At 41.9% G+C, this 16,708-nt stretch overlaps 1 protein-coding gene across 1 annotated transcript in view; it reads left to right on the plus strand.

Moving 5' to 3' along the window:
- AK8 (adenylate kinase 8) overlaps positions 1-16,708 on the plus strand; it is a 66,409-nt gene that overhangs the window by 35,102 nt on the left and 14,599 nt on the right. Inside the window, exon 11 of the mRNA XM_058818345.1 lies at positions 4,750-4,891. Coding sequence (XP_058674328.1) covers positions 4,750-4,891 — 142 coding nt within the window. The remainder of the gene's footprint in view (positions 1-4,749; positions 4,892-16,708) is intronic.

Genomic DNA, 16,708 nt, shown 5'->3' on the forward strand with positions numbered 1-16,708 from the left:
GATCCTGCAGGGCTGAGACCCCCGGGGCCAACGGGATCATCCCGGGATCCTGCGGGGCTGAGACCCCCGGGACCCTCCGGGACCCCGCCGGGTGTGGGGCCGGAGCCCCCCTGTTCTCCGAGGACCCTCGGGATGCTGGGCTCGGAACCTCCCGGCATTTCCCCTCTCCGACCCCGGCCAGTCTGACCCGGTGTTCTCCTGCCGGTGCTCGCTGTTAGTGACGGTACCGGGGCCGGCTGAGCACAGCCCTGCCCGGCCTCACCCGCCGAGAATCAGCCGAAATTATCGATCAGCCCACGCCATGGTAAATCACTGCCAAATCACTCTCAAACACATTAAAAACCAATTTATACAGTCTCAATCGATACCATCTCTGAGCGCCCTTATGTGGGCAAGGAAACGGAGTAGAAAAGGGCAATTACTCATTGTGAATCATCCAGAGTTTCTAGAGCAATAAAATAAGGAAATCTCACGCTTTGCTAAATCTGGGTGTTCGTGGACAATTCAGGAAAGTAGCATTTGGCAGTAGCTTATACTCGGGACAAGATGTTACCTGTCAACTACTGGGATCGAGCCTCAGGCATCTGAATTAGCTGTGAAAGTCTTCAGACCTTGCTAAAAAAAAATCTCTATAAGCAGGATAAAGCATAGATGGACAGTATTGTCAAAAAGACCTTTTAGAGCACAAAGCTGACAGAATTTGGATCTGTAAATTCATTTATGCTGTACTTAGAATCGAGGTTTTATAGGTTTGGAGAAGTGAGTTGATACCCTTCAAAAGTCTGTTTTAAAGGGAAATGCACGGAGGAGGTATCAATTTAAATATGATAATTGTATAGCTCGGAGCACTGACAGCATTGAAGTTATTGGAGAATAGTGCCCTGTAATCTCTCAAGTGGTGTTTTCCCCCTTTCAGGATGTGCCTTTAATGTTCTATTACTTTTGTCTGGAGCAGATGGTGTGATTTTGTAACTGATTGCCTGATCCTGGTTCCTGTTAGTCCTGCAGATCCACGGGTTGGGGAAGAGCTAATGGGCCACGCTCCTGTGAGCTTCAGGAGGACGTACCTCTCATGAGAAGCACCTGAAAAAAAATGTGCTTTTTACCTGTGAAAACCTTTGAAGCTCTGAGCAGTAAATTTATTTTTTAAATGTTCTGCTGGAAGGTGCTGATTTACTGCCCTGGAGATGGAAAATCTCTGGGTGTCCACGTAGCAGCTCCAGCGCAAGCAGCAGCACTTTAAACCTTGTCCCCTGCCTGATCAAACCCCTGAAATGATTAAATCACTTCTCAGATCCACAGCTGCCTATTCAGGGGTGTAGTGCTGATCATTAACGTGGTGAAACAGGCTGGGAGATAAAGGAGACACAGGGTGTGGGTTGGGGCAGGCACAGACAAATTACATTTCCATCTGGGGCTGGTTTCCATCATTCTGCTGCTCTCCATGCCTGGGGTTTGCTGTGGTCCTCAGCTGTGCTGATGCTCTCAGGAGTCCCTGCAGCTCTGTATCTCTGCAGCTTTACTTCTGAGGGGTGAATTTTACTCCTGTGCCTCGATTTCTCTCTCTAATAGAGATGTGCTCCCACCTTACCTAGCCCGGATATTTCCTTGCAGCAGCACATTGTAATTTTTACAAGAAACTTACCTTTGGACTTCTCTAATGATAAAGTAAAATCTCTCTCGAGTCTCATTCCCCCAACTTTCAGAGTTGGAAACTCACACAAGCTTATGTTGAAAAGGAATTGATTATTCAAAGCTCTTGTGCTTCATAATCTCCTTAAAACATGTAGATTGACTGTCTCGTCAGGAAATCTCTATATTTCACTTTGCTATATGCCCATTGGGTTATGTGCTTAAGACCAGGAGACCTCTGGCTAGTTCCTCACAGGCTGTGTGCCCCTCCAATTACAGGTTATTAATTTGCCTTGCATTCCAGAGACAGTTCCACATGAGTGAAAAGGAATTCTGTGCTGCAGAGTTCTTCATTACCTACTCTGTCTGTACTACAAAATAAGAATAATACTGATTTTTTTTTTCTCTCTCTCTCTTATTTTTTTCCTTCCCTCTGGTCTGTGGAAGATGTTTTACAGTTTTAATGCAGCTGTTTTAAGTGTGACTGTTCCTGTTCAAGGGCAGCTGATGTACTTTGTAATGCCACCAAGCAGCCAACAAGCTCTGTTCCCCCATTGTGTTGAAGTGATAGGTATGTTTGCTAATCAAGAGGAGAGCAGAGCTTGCTGTCTGACTTGTTTATGTTTTATTTCTCACCATCAAGCTTTAGAGGGAGGCACAGAAAATATGTAAGCATCTATATTATTCAGTGATGTATATGTGCACATGGTGCTGCTGATGTCTTGCAGTCACTCCTGGCTGAAGGGAGGGATGTGCCCAGCATCCCTCAGAGCACCCCAAACCTGGCTTGTCATTAGATAAAATATTAATTTATTGTCTCTGCATCTCAGGTTTTTCCCTCCTCGTGTGATTTCTTCAGTTTTATTCCAAAGTAGTGACCACAGAGGAGAATTTTGGTCATCAGGGCTCACAGGAGGTCTGTGGGAAGTCTCACACCCAGGAGATGCCCCAGGTTCCCACCACAATTGCTGTTTGATTTCCTCCTAGGCTGTTTCTCCTTCCCATGTGGAGCTGGGCAATCTCCAGGATCTGCAGGAAGCTCAGCAGCACAGGAGATCCATCTTTCTGTGCCTTTCCTGGGCCTTCCAGCCCTGATCCCTGCTCAGGGATGTCAGCCCTGCCAGAATCCCACTGCAGTTTCACTCATGGGTTTGTGGGTTTTATTCCAATTCCTTGCAAAACTGCTTTCAGCATTCTGAAATGAAAAAAAAAAAAAAAAAAATCATGTCAGCTGGCATCTCTGCAAATCCCTGTCAATGATTCCAGCAGGAATTGTCATAAAATAACACACAGGAAGAAAGTTCAGTGCTGCAGCCAGAAATTCTGGACCATGGGAAAATTCCACTGCTCTTTGTATGGAATGCATTGTTGGGAAAGAGAAATTTTGGGTTTGTTTATTTGTTTTTCTTTATTCCTGCTAGGATGTGTTGGGTTTGTGTTAATTCTTGTAAGCTGGAGGGTGGGGAGACAACTGCCCTGGAAAAAGCACTGAAATTCTCCTGCTCTCCCTGCCATGCCTGCCTGCAGCTCAGTCTTGGATAGAGAAGAAGCTTCCATCTGATAAAATTCCTCCCTGCTGCTGTGCTATTGTTGCAGTTAATTTTATGAATCCCATTTTTAACAGAATACTCAGTTTTTGCATTGTCATTTTGCTCTTTGTCAAGTGTGTGGGTTTATTCCATTCCTTTTTTTTCCCCCTCCTTTCAGCAGATGGAGAATATTACTCTCTTTAACTTGTTCTTTTATAATGTGAAGTGGATATCCTCAATTAATACACTAATCTGTTTCCTAATTAATTCCCTGTGGTTTTCCTCTCTTTTTGCTGGTACATTGAATCCTGAGTGCAGTTCTGTAAACTCAGTAATTTGATTATTTAAAGGAGAAGCCACGAATTTCATGATAGAGGCAACAATGTTAAATTCCAGGAGCAAATGGATTCTATTATTGCAGTTTAAAACCTGCTTGTTCCCGGGGTGGAACTGTGCACTGCTAATAATTCACTCTGCTAAAATCCAGGCAGATTGCTGTCAGCTTGTCCTGAAGAGAAGTGCAGTGCTAGAAATCTGACACATACACTCTCCTACAAGCACTTGTTGTTGTATTTTTGTATGCAGATGTGATGGCAGGGTGAGCATCAAAACATCAACCTGCCACGAAGGGGGTTTATGTAGCAATTTCTCTCTTGTTTTCGGTGGAGGCATTGCTGTATCAGACAGATAAAGGGAAGGGGCTCTCCTGCTGCTTGGGAATTGGTTTGGCTGCTGCTGTGGGAAGCAGCTCCAGGTGATTTTGCTGTCCTTTCTTTGGGGTGATTGGACACTGAGCCCAAGACATGACAGCAGTCACTCTCATTGAACTTAATAATTTAATTCTTCACACACCCCCCCTCCCAAAAAAAGAAAAAAAAAACCCCAAATTTTAAGTATCTTAATAGAAGTATTTTACTTTATAAAGACTCTAGTGCAGGATACTTCCTTACCACTCTGCCCCACTAAGTAGAATTTTAAAAGCTCCACAGTAGTTGCAATCCCAGTCAGTATCTTGCTGATATTCTCTCTTGCCCTAAAGAAAAATAATAATAGAGGAAAAAGAGCTTTTAACTCTAAAATTAGGGGCTCATCAATGCAGTAGTTAAGGTTGTTGAAATTAATTTTGAAAATTATTTTCAGCTGTAAGATCTTCAAGCCTTTGGGTAAATTGGAGCAGTAGCACACACAGACTGTTGTGGCAGAACCAATATCACCTGCAGAGCTCGATCCAGAATGCTCAGAAATTCCTTTCCTGCCTCAGGATTTCTTTTCCACAGCTCAGGTCATTGTTTTTGCATTTTGATAAGATTGTGTCACACACATCACTGTGCCACCAGTCCAGTGTGGCTGAGAGGAAAAAGGACATTACAAAATGAAGTGGCCACCAGGTTTTACCAATGCTTTGGTCCTCATCCTTGTGAGTTTGGTGCTTCCATGACAACAAATATGCAGAATCCAACAATTCCCAGTGCCAGTCAGTCCTGAATGGGATTAACTGCTTGGTTTGGCTCCAGAAGGGCTTGTGAGCATCTCCCTTCAGTGCAGGTCCAGCACACAGAATAAATGTCACCTTTTTCCTCCTCTGCAGTGCCAAACAACCTGGTCCTGAAGCTGCTGACAGAGCGCCTGAGCTCCCTGGACTGCCTGAGCCATGGCTGGGTGCTCTCAGGCTTCCCCAGGGATGTGGAGCAGGGGGAGCAGCTGCAGAAAGCACAGATCAACCCCAACAGGTGAGGCAGAAACCCAGCAAGCCGAGGTTTGTTTGTGGGAAGATGCAGATCTTTGTGGACATGGTTTGTGCTGCTGCATCTCAGTTCTGGTTTTCTTAGCAAGGAAAGGGGTCCTGCTCCTGGAGAGGAGGAAATAAAGCCTGGCCTGACAAATGCTCCAGATGGCCAAACTGTGGGAGAGAGAAGGGGTTTGTTGTTCTGGTTATTTGTTTGAGTTGCCTCTAAAGCCAAACCATAAGAAATGGATTAAAGTTTGGATTATAAGAGAAGATGTATTTTATTTGCAGCAAGAGGTGGGGGGGGGATCTACATCTTCTTTCTTCAGCATTGACATAATACCATGGAAATATATTGGTATTGCAAGGAGCTCATTATGAGACTTTTGGGTTTTGTGAAATAATTAAAAACAACATGAGAATTACATTTTATTTGAGCTATAATGAATTGTTCAGAAATGTAATATGAGAGACATCAGCATCCAAAGAGAACTGTTACGAGTGCCAAGCAAATAAAATAGTTACTTTCCACAGCTGGTCCAAAGGTGGTGAGGATTTAAAGTGCTGGTGCACTCATCAAAGCTGAGAGGTTTTTCCATTCCATTCCATTCCAGGCTCTGTCTATCCCACTGCCTGGCACAGTGGCCATTCCAAAGGCAAACATTGGAAATTTGTGATTTTTCTGCTACCAAGGAAGATGTTCTTACCTGAAATGTAGTGGTAGGAGAGGTGCATTACCCACATCAGTGTTTAATTTGGCAAAGTTCCTCTTCCTGGGTGATTGCCCTGGATTCCCTCCTGTACAGGGGTAGGAGCAGGATGGAAGAGGTTGGGGGTGAGTAGAAAGAGAATAGAGGAGGGTGCAGAGGGAGGGAGCTCTGCATCCATCAAGGTTTGAAAAGGAAAATGTGTGAAAACAGCAGTAACTTTATTTATCCAAAGTAAGACTTTGTGCATCTTAAACAGGAGCCCATTGCATGGAAAAAAAATGGAGAAAGAACCTCCAAACTTGTGTTGGATTCAGTAAAACATAATTTCAAAGTAAGACTTTGCGCATCTTAAACAGGAACCCATTGCAAGGTAAAAAATGGAGAAAGAACCTCCAAACTTGTGTTGGATTCAGTGAAACGTAATTTCAAAATAAGACTTTGTGCATCTTAAACAGGAACCCATTGCAAAGTAAAAAATGGAGAAAGAACCTCCAAACTTGTGTTGGACTCATTGAAACGTAATTTCCCAGAGATTATTCTTCTTGTGCATTTAGAAGGAAGGTGCAGAATCCCTGAGCACTCAGAGTCCCTGAGATCAGTGTGAATTCTGGAGTGTGCCCCTGGTGCTCCTTCACAGGACTGGGACTTCATCAAGGCAGGGAGAGCAGCTCATTATGGAATTGGATGGGTGGAAATTCAGCCCTGCTCCGTTTGCTCAGCCTCCCTTCACTTTAAAGAGCTCTGCACGTTCACATCTGAGTTTGGAATTTGGTCCCTGTTTCACACAGGGCTTGAAGTGAGGGACAGAAATAGGCACGGAGCTCCCTGATTGATCTCAGAGCTGATGTTTTCCATGAAGCTGAAGTGGTGGGGATGTGAGGCAGGGAGGGTGATTATAAACAAAAGGACACATTGCAGCACAGGATAGCAGGGCAGTAATTCAGTTTCAGTTGTGATGCTGGTTATAAAACACTATCTGCAGAGGTGGTGTTTCTGACATCAGGAGAAAAACCTGATAGAATTATGGCCTTGAAATCAATCTGGGAATAGGATGCAGAAATCTATAAATCAGACACAGAACAATCTACAAAGTCTCATTTTTAGGAGGGCTCAGTTGATGAAATTAGATTAAAATAAATTTACATATATATCAAGTTTATTATTAAAATCTAGTCACATCAGTAAACAAAATTATTTGTGAAAGAGAATGTTACTCTGCTTTTTGAACTCAGAGTAGACCTCTTTGGCTGATCAGAACACAGAGTTATTGTCTGCTTGTCAAGTCACAAATCTATTCCTTAGAGCTAATAAATGGTTAGTGTTCAAATACTATGTTTTATCTGACTCTCACCTCATAAAGCTACCACACATAATACTAAATTATACAGCATTGAGCAGGATCAGTCTCCTGACTCCTCCATCTTACAGAAAGAAAAACAAACCTAGTAATTGATGGTAGAAAAGAAGGAAAATAAAGTTATTTGAAAACAAACAAAATGGGCTATAAAGTTTGTTAAAATGTAATAATAAAAAAAACCAACCCTGATGCAGCATCAGCTACCACATCCAAAGAACTGCTCCGGAGCAAAAAAGGAAAATAATTCAGTTTTCACTGAAAAAGCAGGAGGTTTGTTTAAATTAGAATTTGCAGCAGAAAAATTCTGATTTAAAGAAAGGGGTTTGCTGGGTTTGGTGGTGGAGTGGCACAGCAAAAGCTGCAAACTCTGTCTCCCAAAGAGAGGAGGGAGCTGCCCTGGGCTCCCCCTGTGGAGCAGCTCCTGCCTAAGTGGACAGGATCCTGCTGGCACTGAACCCGGGCAGCCTGCGGGGAAATGAGGAGCTGGATCTGTTAATGGCCTCTCACCTGGGACTAAAGGATTAACCATTTATTGCCATTAACCATTTATTGCCATTAACCATTTATTGCCATTAACCTCTTCGTGCCCACCTGAGCAGGATCCACAGCCACAGGGCGGCTGCTGAGGCTCTGACACAAAGGACAGGCTTCAGTTCTCACCCAAATGAGTGTTTTAGCTGTTTTAGTTAGTGCTTAAGCAACAAAAATAAATGTATGATACAGCCATGAGGTGGTTCTACTGAAAACTCAGTGTAATATCCACCAAGGTGGTTTTTAATCCTTTTTTCTCTCTCTGAAACTTGGAGTTAAAATAAGATTCGGCAGCAGCAGGGTCGTGTTGTGAAGCTCTGGTTGTCACCTTCAGCTGGTTCCTGATCCTTCCTCTGCTGGGCCAGCTTGAGGCAATCAGAAATTTAAGGATTCCCTGAGCCAGAGAATCCCCTGGTAAACTTCTAATCACCCCTTTTCCTTGAGTTTTAATCTCTTTTTAAACCTTTGGGCCACCAAACCACATGGAAACCAGTTTCTCATTTCACTGGGTGCCATATCAAAATACTTCATAATTTTTTTCCTGGTGCATTTCTTCTCTTGAGAAGCAGTTGCAGACATTCCCTGATCATGTCTTCCAATATTTCTGATTTTCTAAGCCTCTTGTATTTGCCCTTCAGTCACCTCTTTCCCAGACAAAGAACCTTGATCTGTTTATCCTTTTTTTTCCCTAGAAATCATTTCACTCTTTTGATCATCCTGTTCTCTCCCTTCACTGGGCATTCCAGCTTTGTTTTTTGCTGAGGTGGAACACCCAGAACTGCATTTGAGGGCAGAACTGTGTCCTGGAGGTGGATATAATAAACATTTTTATTTTGATCTTAACTCCATCACTCATAATTGCTGATATTCTATCAGGTGTTACTGGGATAGATTTTGGAAGAACATCTTCTGTGTGCAGACTGTGATAACTAAACATTGTGAAAATGCACCAAAAATGTACAAAGTGTGAAAAATCTCAGTTGAGTGGGTTCAAACTCAGAGAGATCTAAAGAGAGCCTTTAACTCCAGATTTCTGTGTTGAAGTTGGAGGCAGGTTTGTGTTGGAGCTCTCCCATCACTGCCAAAGGCTCTGCTGCTGGGATTGCCCTTTCCTCCTCCATTATTTCCTTGGTTTTGTCCTTCTGATCTGAATCCAGGGTCAGTTATTTTACTTTAAGTATTGATTAATTACATTACAAATAATACAAGTGAACAGACAAAGCTGAGCAGAGCAGGGCCTAGCCAAAGGATTGGCCTAACAATACATCCATAATATATTTCCAAAACCCATTTTTCCAAAATTAAAGTTGTTTCTTTCCCAGTAGAGAAAAGAAACAGCAACAGCTTCTCCAGTGCAAGCTTTCCAGCAGGGTTTTATTTGGTCTTCAAAATGATGTGGCTGTGTTCCCAATTATGTCATCTTTTTACATAATATATTTAAAGCTTCTTTTTCGCCACGCTGCTGAGAACATGTATTCAAACAGTTTAGGATAATGAAGTCCTAATTTCTAAAAAAAAAAAATCTTTGAATATGTTGAAAAGGGAGAAATCAGAATGGGGGAAAAAAGAGATTTTTTTGAGCTACTTGGTCTTTACATGGGGCTTTCATATTTCTGCAGCTGATCCCAATGTGGATTAGGGATAATAAACAGCCTATTAATGGAGGCCTGAACTAGGAAATGGAGTTGGAATCAGCAGTAAAATTCAATGGCTGGTGAAGGTTAATAACTCCATTACTATCAGCTCTATTTTTGAGCCGTTTGAAGAGCTGGGTGTTAGCCTTACCTTACTCCTCATTAATTGAGCTAATAGAACCCCAGTGACCCCACCATGCTGCCATTATCTGAGAGTTTACCAGACATGGACTGGAATACTTATCACTGAATATGTATTCCTCAGATTCATTTTTATATCAGAAATATTTTTTGTTAAAGATCTCCTGCCTTCAAGTTCCTATTTTGCCTTTTCATTTCTTTGCTGCTTTTTGCAACAGCTACTTATTTGGAAATTGCATGTAAATGACTTAATTAAATCCCTTGTAAGGAACAAGCTAAATCCCAAAATAGTTGCATCAAGGAAACATGATAGTGATTGAATTATTCTGACGTGGAAAAATTTTACAGAGCATTTTAAAAACTTTGACCTAATTTAAATGATGGATATTGTGTATTTATAATAGGTGTGGTTTTAGTTGATGGCGTACAAAAATATGATGAGTAGCAAAGAAGAAATGTTATATCTTATTTTCTTCTCATTTTAAGGCAAAAAAACCCAAACAAAACAAAACAACAAGAGAAAAATGATGTGCTAATCAAGGGACTAAATCAGTATAATAAAAATTGCCTGCACCAGAGAGAGAAACTGTAGGAAAAGTCCAAGAAAACTACGTAGGATTTGGATAATTTGTAAAATGGTGAAAATAACGGGCAGCACAATTCTCTGTTTCAATCATTCTCATTTTTTCTTCTCAGCTCACTCTTCCAGCCATTCTGTGGCTGCTGCTTTAGTGACTCTTCACTCTCACTAATTGGTTTGGGTTCCTTTTCCCTTTGCATTTCAGTGCTCCTGTTTCAGCTGGGCTCTTCTCCTCCATCCCCAAACCAAACAGGTTTTTGTAGAAACCAGGGGCAGCTCCTGCAGAGCTCTGGGATGTGCTTATGGAACAGAAACTTTGGGAAGTGTGGTTTAGGTGAGGAATCCTGAGAATCAGCAGAGACACTGCCCTGAGGGACCACAGCCCCCTGGGCAAGGGGGAATCACAGCTCCTCACCCAGCCAAAATCCCAAAGTTTAATGGGCAGAATCAGCAAATCTTCCTCTCACCTGGGACTCTGCTTCACTCAGGAGTGGGATCTGTTTAATTCAATTTCTACTGCTGTAACCTTTTCCAAGCTACAGGACTAACTCAGTGATTGTCTTCTCTCTTGATGTTTGGACATTTATCCTGCTAGGGTTACGGTTAGGGTTAGAGTTAGGTAAATGACTTAATTACAATCTTATCTATTATAACAAGATTGTAATTAAGTCATTTACCTTTGTCTCCAGTGCAAGAAGCACCAGGGGGGCATGGAGAGATGGGCAAAATATATTCAGGATTCTCCCATTCCCTCCTGTGTCCCCTGCTCAGCACTCCCAGGGGTTACACCCAGTGCAAAAACTCACCCTCATTCTTTTTTTGTGGATACTTCTTTTTGTCCACACAAACCCAATGGAAGAAGCTCTTGTTCAGATTTAGCCAATCCTTCCTCTCCATTCTCCTCCTCCTCAGCCTGTCCTCTCTCTTCCCTCCCTACACTCCTCTGAATAGAAGCTCTTGCTCTTAAATAATCCAATAGACAGAAAATTGGATGATTACAATAAAAAGATTATGTCACTTCTGCTGCACATCCTGCCTGACCTATATTGGTCCCACAAGAGCCTTTCTCTCCTGGGGAGAAGCATTAATATGCATCTTGAGCCAGCAATAACAAAACATCAAATGCAGTTTTAAAACCTTTCTGTGGGCTTTCTGTAGGATGCTGCATTTGCTGTCACAAGCTGATTTTGCTCCAACAAGAATGGGAGGTATATTTGGCTTCAGTTGTGGGAGGCAGGGATTATTTTTAGAAGTTACCTCATCTCATACAAGCTCCTTTTGATGGCTGGGGTTTGTGTGGTGAAATCCTGGATGCAGCAATTAAGGAGTGCTCTGATCTCAGCAAGCTTCCAAAGTCTCCAGGAAGAGAAAGAAGAAAAGCTTCTACTTCTAAGTCAGTATTTTTTATTTTTACTGTTATTTTTAAGGACCCAACAGCACATGCACAACACTTTCATTCCTTTCACTGCTGAATGGAGGGAGATTTTCCTGCAGTAAATATCTCTCACAAATGAGGAAACATTGGGAAACCTGAACACCTTCTGTCCTGGTTGCCCTCATGTTGGAACTGTTTCTCTTGGAAGTTGCCACCAACATCAAGGCTGCATTTCTGAACTCAGCACCAAACTGGAGAGGGAAAATTCTATAAAAGCAGCAGAGTCTGGGCTAATTTTGATATTTTTGGCACTGGTAGCAAATTTTAGACAAGACAGAGAAGCCAGTCATGTCTCAGTCCAATGACAACTTTGTGACACCAATCTCTGCAAATCAGCAAAGGTTGTTTAGGGCATTCACCCAAAACCCAACTTTAAGGAATGGAGTGAAACAGCCAAGGAAGTCCAAATGTTATTTTGAAGTGTTTTTGTAATGAAGATACTGGTTTTGAGAGCTACATAGAACCACAAAAACTTTTGAAAAATGAGTGAGGAAAACCTTAAAGATGAAGATATGGCAGCATTTTAATTCAATTAACCAGGGCATTTTCTTTGCATTGGTAAGAGGATGTGTGTAGGTAAAACTGAGGAGAGTTTTGCATGGTGAGAGCTGCAAATGAAGACATTTAGTGGCTGAGGAAGCACGAGAGGAAAGGAGGATTGGCCAGTCTTGTTCAGCATCTCCCATCATGATTCCTTCAGTAGTGTGGTGGCTGAATTTGGCTGAATATTCTTCTGAATAAATGCAGTAAAGCCACCCTTACATGTTGTACAGGTTAAAACAGAGTTTATGAACTCCTGTAATTCAGAATTTTTGAAAAATTGGACAGAATTTCAGAATTTCTGTAAAATACATAATTTCTGTAAAAACAGGGATAGGATTTTTGTGCCAGCTGTGTTTTGATTTAGTGATCTTATTGGATCTGGGACTAATCCCAGAGTAAGGCTTTACTCAGAGCTCATGTGCCAAAATTGACCCATGTAGAAAACCCTGAGCAGCACAGGAATTTTGCTGCTTTTGCTTGGATTCTCCAGGCTGAAGGAAGACAAGTACATCAGTCTGTAGCAAATATAATACAGTTTTGGTGATTAAAACTGACAAGGAATATTGCATATTAAATGGAGATTGGTTTGTCATTACCACAAGGATTAGAAAGTGTAATCTTCATTAAAACATCAGTGGATTTACTGCTGTTTGCCTTGGAACAAGATATTTGCTCAGAATTTTCTAGTGAGTAAATTTAGTGAGTGCAGGGCAATTTAAGAGAGGGGAACTGAATCCTGCCATGGTTTATTCTGCAGGAAAGATGTGGGAATGATCCCTGGTGTCTGACAGAGGCACTGGATCCAGTTCTATGGGCTTGGAGCACCTGCAGTCACGTAAATGTATTAATCACTATCACTTAAATTGGCCTCCTTTGGCTCAGGTGTAAGAGGTTTGCAAGGTTCATATTTTCTGTCCCTAAACCCATTATGTTTGCAAAATTCCATATTACAGAATGCTGTCCTTTGAAATACATTTTGTGAAAGATTTTTATCTATTCCACAGAGGATTTAAACATTACCCTTTCCTAACAGGTTCTGTATCTCTTAGCTCAGTGGGGCACTGCCATGCTTTGATAAAAATAATTCTTAAAAAATTGTGCTCTGTCATTCTCTTGACATAATGCTGATTAATATCCCACTGATATTCGCTGAGTGAACAATCCTGTTCTGTGGAGAGACTGACCAAAGGTCAAGGTACAGAAGGTTAAAAGAGTAATGGTTTCATTTAACCTTCCAGTAAAAGCTGCTACTTCTGTGAACATAATTTAAGCTGATTTTCAGGACAAGTCTGTAGGAAAGGTTCCTCCTCACATACTTGCAGTGAAATCAAAGGATTCAAATTGTCCATGAACGTGCCCCAAAGTTAAACAGATACAAAACGAAGGAATAATGTGGTTTTTTCAACCCCTTGAGCCCTGTGCACTCTTCAGTTTGAATTTTATTTTTAAATACTTTGCAGCAAGACACTGAATGTCAAAGTTAAGTGGTGTTGGGTGTGGAGAACCTGCCATATTTCTGTAAAATTTTCTTTCTCCTTTTGAAAGTCCAGTTTTCTCACAGAACTGAGTCTCCAGTTGCACATTTCTAACCTCCATGGATGCACAGGTTTAACTGGCACAGGAACAAATCCTGACCTTTCATTCCACCACCCAAAAGAGAATTTACATTTGGAAACTTGCTACCTTTTTTTTTGTTAGAAATAGTACTGCCAGTCCATTACACTGAATCCAGGTTTTTATTAACTTTCTGTGACTAAATTGCTGGCATGCATTTTACTTTGTGATTATTAAAGAATTCAGTGAACTCCGGTTTTGTAATTAGAATCACAGAATCCTGAAGGTTGGAAAAGATCTTTAAAATCATCAAATCCAACCTTCCACCCAGCACCATTGTGATATTTATCACTAAACCACGTCCCCAAGTGCCACATCTACACATTTTTGAGCACTTTGAGCACTTCCCTGGGCAGCCTGTGCCAATGCCTGACCACCTTTTCCATGAAGAATTTTTTTCCTACTATCTGAACTTCCTTTGGCTCAACTTGAGACCATTTCCTCTGGTTCTTGCAGCAGGTGGGTGTTGCTCAGAAAAATCTTGTGATCCAACACAGCCAACCCAGTGATGGCAGGAGAAATTATTGGACATAATGACCTGGGAAGTGGAGGAATGAATTCAGTTCTTGAAGTCTCTGTGCATCTCAGAGTTGGGGATTTTGATGAGCACAGCTTCCCAACTGCCCTGTCTGCAAAATCTTGAGCTTCCTTGGGTTTATTAAGCATCACCTTGTTTCACTGCTGAGGTCAGGAGAGCTCCAGCACCAGGCTGGATATTTGGGGTTAGTTCTTGTCTTGTAGGATTTCTTCCCTCCTGTGGTTCCTGAGTTTCTCCTGGTGGTGTCTTCCTCCACCCCATCCCCACCTGACCCCGCTCTGGATCTCCACTGTTGTTTTACCTTGTTGGTGGTTTGTCTATATTTGCTTTAACCAGATGCCCCTCTTTGCATGCAGCACTGGGACTCATCCCCTCTCTCCTATCAACAATAATTAGCCTTGTAAGACTAATGGAAGAAATCGTGTCTAATTACCCTGTTGAAGGCCCAATTATGTTATTAACATTTGTGGGCTATAAGCTAATGATGAGGAGAGCCTCTCATTTGCATAGCATTAAGTTAATTGAGCTGGAAGCTATGGGGTGGATGGCAGTGATGAGAGCAGGATTCTGTTACAGAATGGATAATGATGACCAGAGCAGGACGATTCACCTGACAGGTTTATTAATTAACAGCTATCTGATTACCTCAAAGAAATGGCAAGTGGCAGTGCTTCTGATGGAAGCTGCAGTATTTTTTTTAATGAAAGGTGCTCTATCACTGTGGATGTTCTGGGCTGATTTATGGTAATGGCAGTGAAAGCTCTTTCCTGGAAGCCAACACAAAAAGCTGTTCTGGTTTCCTCCCTGCCCTTAAAAACATTCTGCAAAGGGCTGATATTTGTGAATATTCCTCATTCTCGCAAGGTGCACAGAGCCTGTGTGCTGCTGAGTTTGTGTGGTTGTCTGAACTGTGCATTTGGAAAGTTCTTAATTGTTGGGTAACCTGGAAGCTTTGCCCTCGGAAGAACCAGAGGATTTGATTTTGTAAAAGATGTTTTCATTATGGTGTTATGCAGGATTCTGTGTATGTTAGTGGGGAAATAATAGAAACATTCGGTTTTTCACATTTTCCTGGTATGTGCAAGCTGCAAGTGGAGATGAGTGCCCTTTCCTTCAGTTTATTTCAGAGTACAAACAGTCATGCATAGTGGGTGGCCCTTTTAAGGAACAGGAGTCTTCACTTAAAACAGTTCTAAGAAGAAAAATCCATCTTTTTCTTTTTTTGTTAAACATCAGATTCTGTCTGATTAATTCCAAACACATTGTAATTCACAACAGGTTCAGACAGAGTCTTGTTTGAACTGGAGTATCTTTGAGGGGAGAAATCACTCTGTTTAAAAGTTGCCTGTGCAATCAATCCAAGAGTGAATAACTTCCTATGCAGTTACTCATTATTAGACTCCCACACCTCAGTCATGAATGGATCTGAATGTCAAATACAGTTTCCAGTCAGCAGATCTTTTATATTTTCATCATCTACTCTGAAGAGCCCGTTATTAAATCCCATGAGCTCCAGACCTTACCTAGTGACTGAAATCCTCAGTTCATCCTCAAAATACCTTTGACCAGACACATCTCAGGAAAAAAAGAGAACATTAAAGATTTTAACCTTTCAGATAATGACTTTTGATCCATTTAACTGGCCTGATGATTGGTGTGTCAATAATAATAGACTTGAGAGGAGCAGAGACCTACAGATCAATTGTATTCATTGTTATTTTCATAGAATCATAAAATATCCTGAGATTGAAGTGACACACAAAGATCAGGGGATCCAACTCCTGACCCTGCACAGGCAGCCCAACAATCCCACCATGTCCCTGCTGTCCAAATTCTCCTGGACCCATTCCCTGGGCCACCCTCTGGGGGCAGAACCTTTTCCTAATTCCCACCTAAACCTCCCCTGGCACAACTCCAGCCATTTCCAAGGATTTATATGCAAAAAGTTTCCCTGTATTCTGCATCTGGCATTTGTTGGGCACCAAGGAGCTGAGAACATTGACCTGATGTTGGTTTAGTTGCATAGAGACATTGACAAATCACCACAGGCACTGCTGGTCAACAGGAGAAGAGAAGAAAAATGAAAAATCAGAGTTGAAGGAAGTGATCAGGGGGAACAGCTCCTGATCTGAGCTGTTCAGTGGTCCTGGCTCAGAGCTGGCAGGAAGAGCAGATTCCAGGGGATTGAGGGTTGATTATTCCATGTAGCAATAATCTACATCAATAATCTGAGCTCTCGTGGTCACCTGTGTGATGTGGAGCAAGTCAGAAGCATTTATGTGACATTTCCTCCATCTCCTTCCAGCCTGTGATGGTTCAGAGCCTGTGGTTGTGTGGAAATCACTGGGAGAGGTTGTTCAGGACAGCCAGCACAATGAATAAAAGCCTTTAATGGAATTTAAGCCCTCCATCCTCCTCGTCCTCATTAGCTTCGTGTAATCACCAACCCACACAGTCAGTGTGCATAGAAATATCTTTACCATATAAATTAGATTTTCTGCAAGGTGTTCTGTGGTTCACCACGGTGCCTGGCTGTGTGGAATAGACAAACACAGATCTGATAGAGCAGGAATTATGTATTTAATTCAGAGTTCTGTATAGAGTGCTCATAAAAGCTTGATCATGATAGAGGGGCCAATAAACATTTGGGAACATAAATATTTCTGTAGGAAATGGCTTTGTGAAGCATTTAGTTGTTGAGTAATAAGAACAACAGAGAAAATCAGAGTCACAGAAGC

This window comes from Ammospiza caudacuta, chromosome 21, assembly GCF_027887145.1.
Source record: "Ammospiza caudacuta isolate bAmmCau1 chromosome 21, bAmmCau1.pri, whole genome shotgun sequence".
NCBI classification, from domain to species: domain Eukaryota; kingdom Metazoa; phylum Chordata; class Aves; order Passeriformes; family Passerellidae; genus Ammospiza; species Ammospiza caudacuta.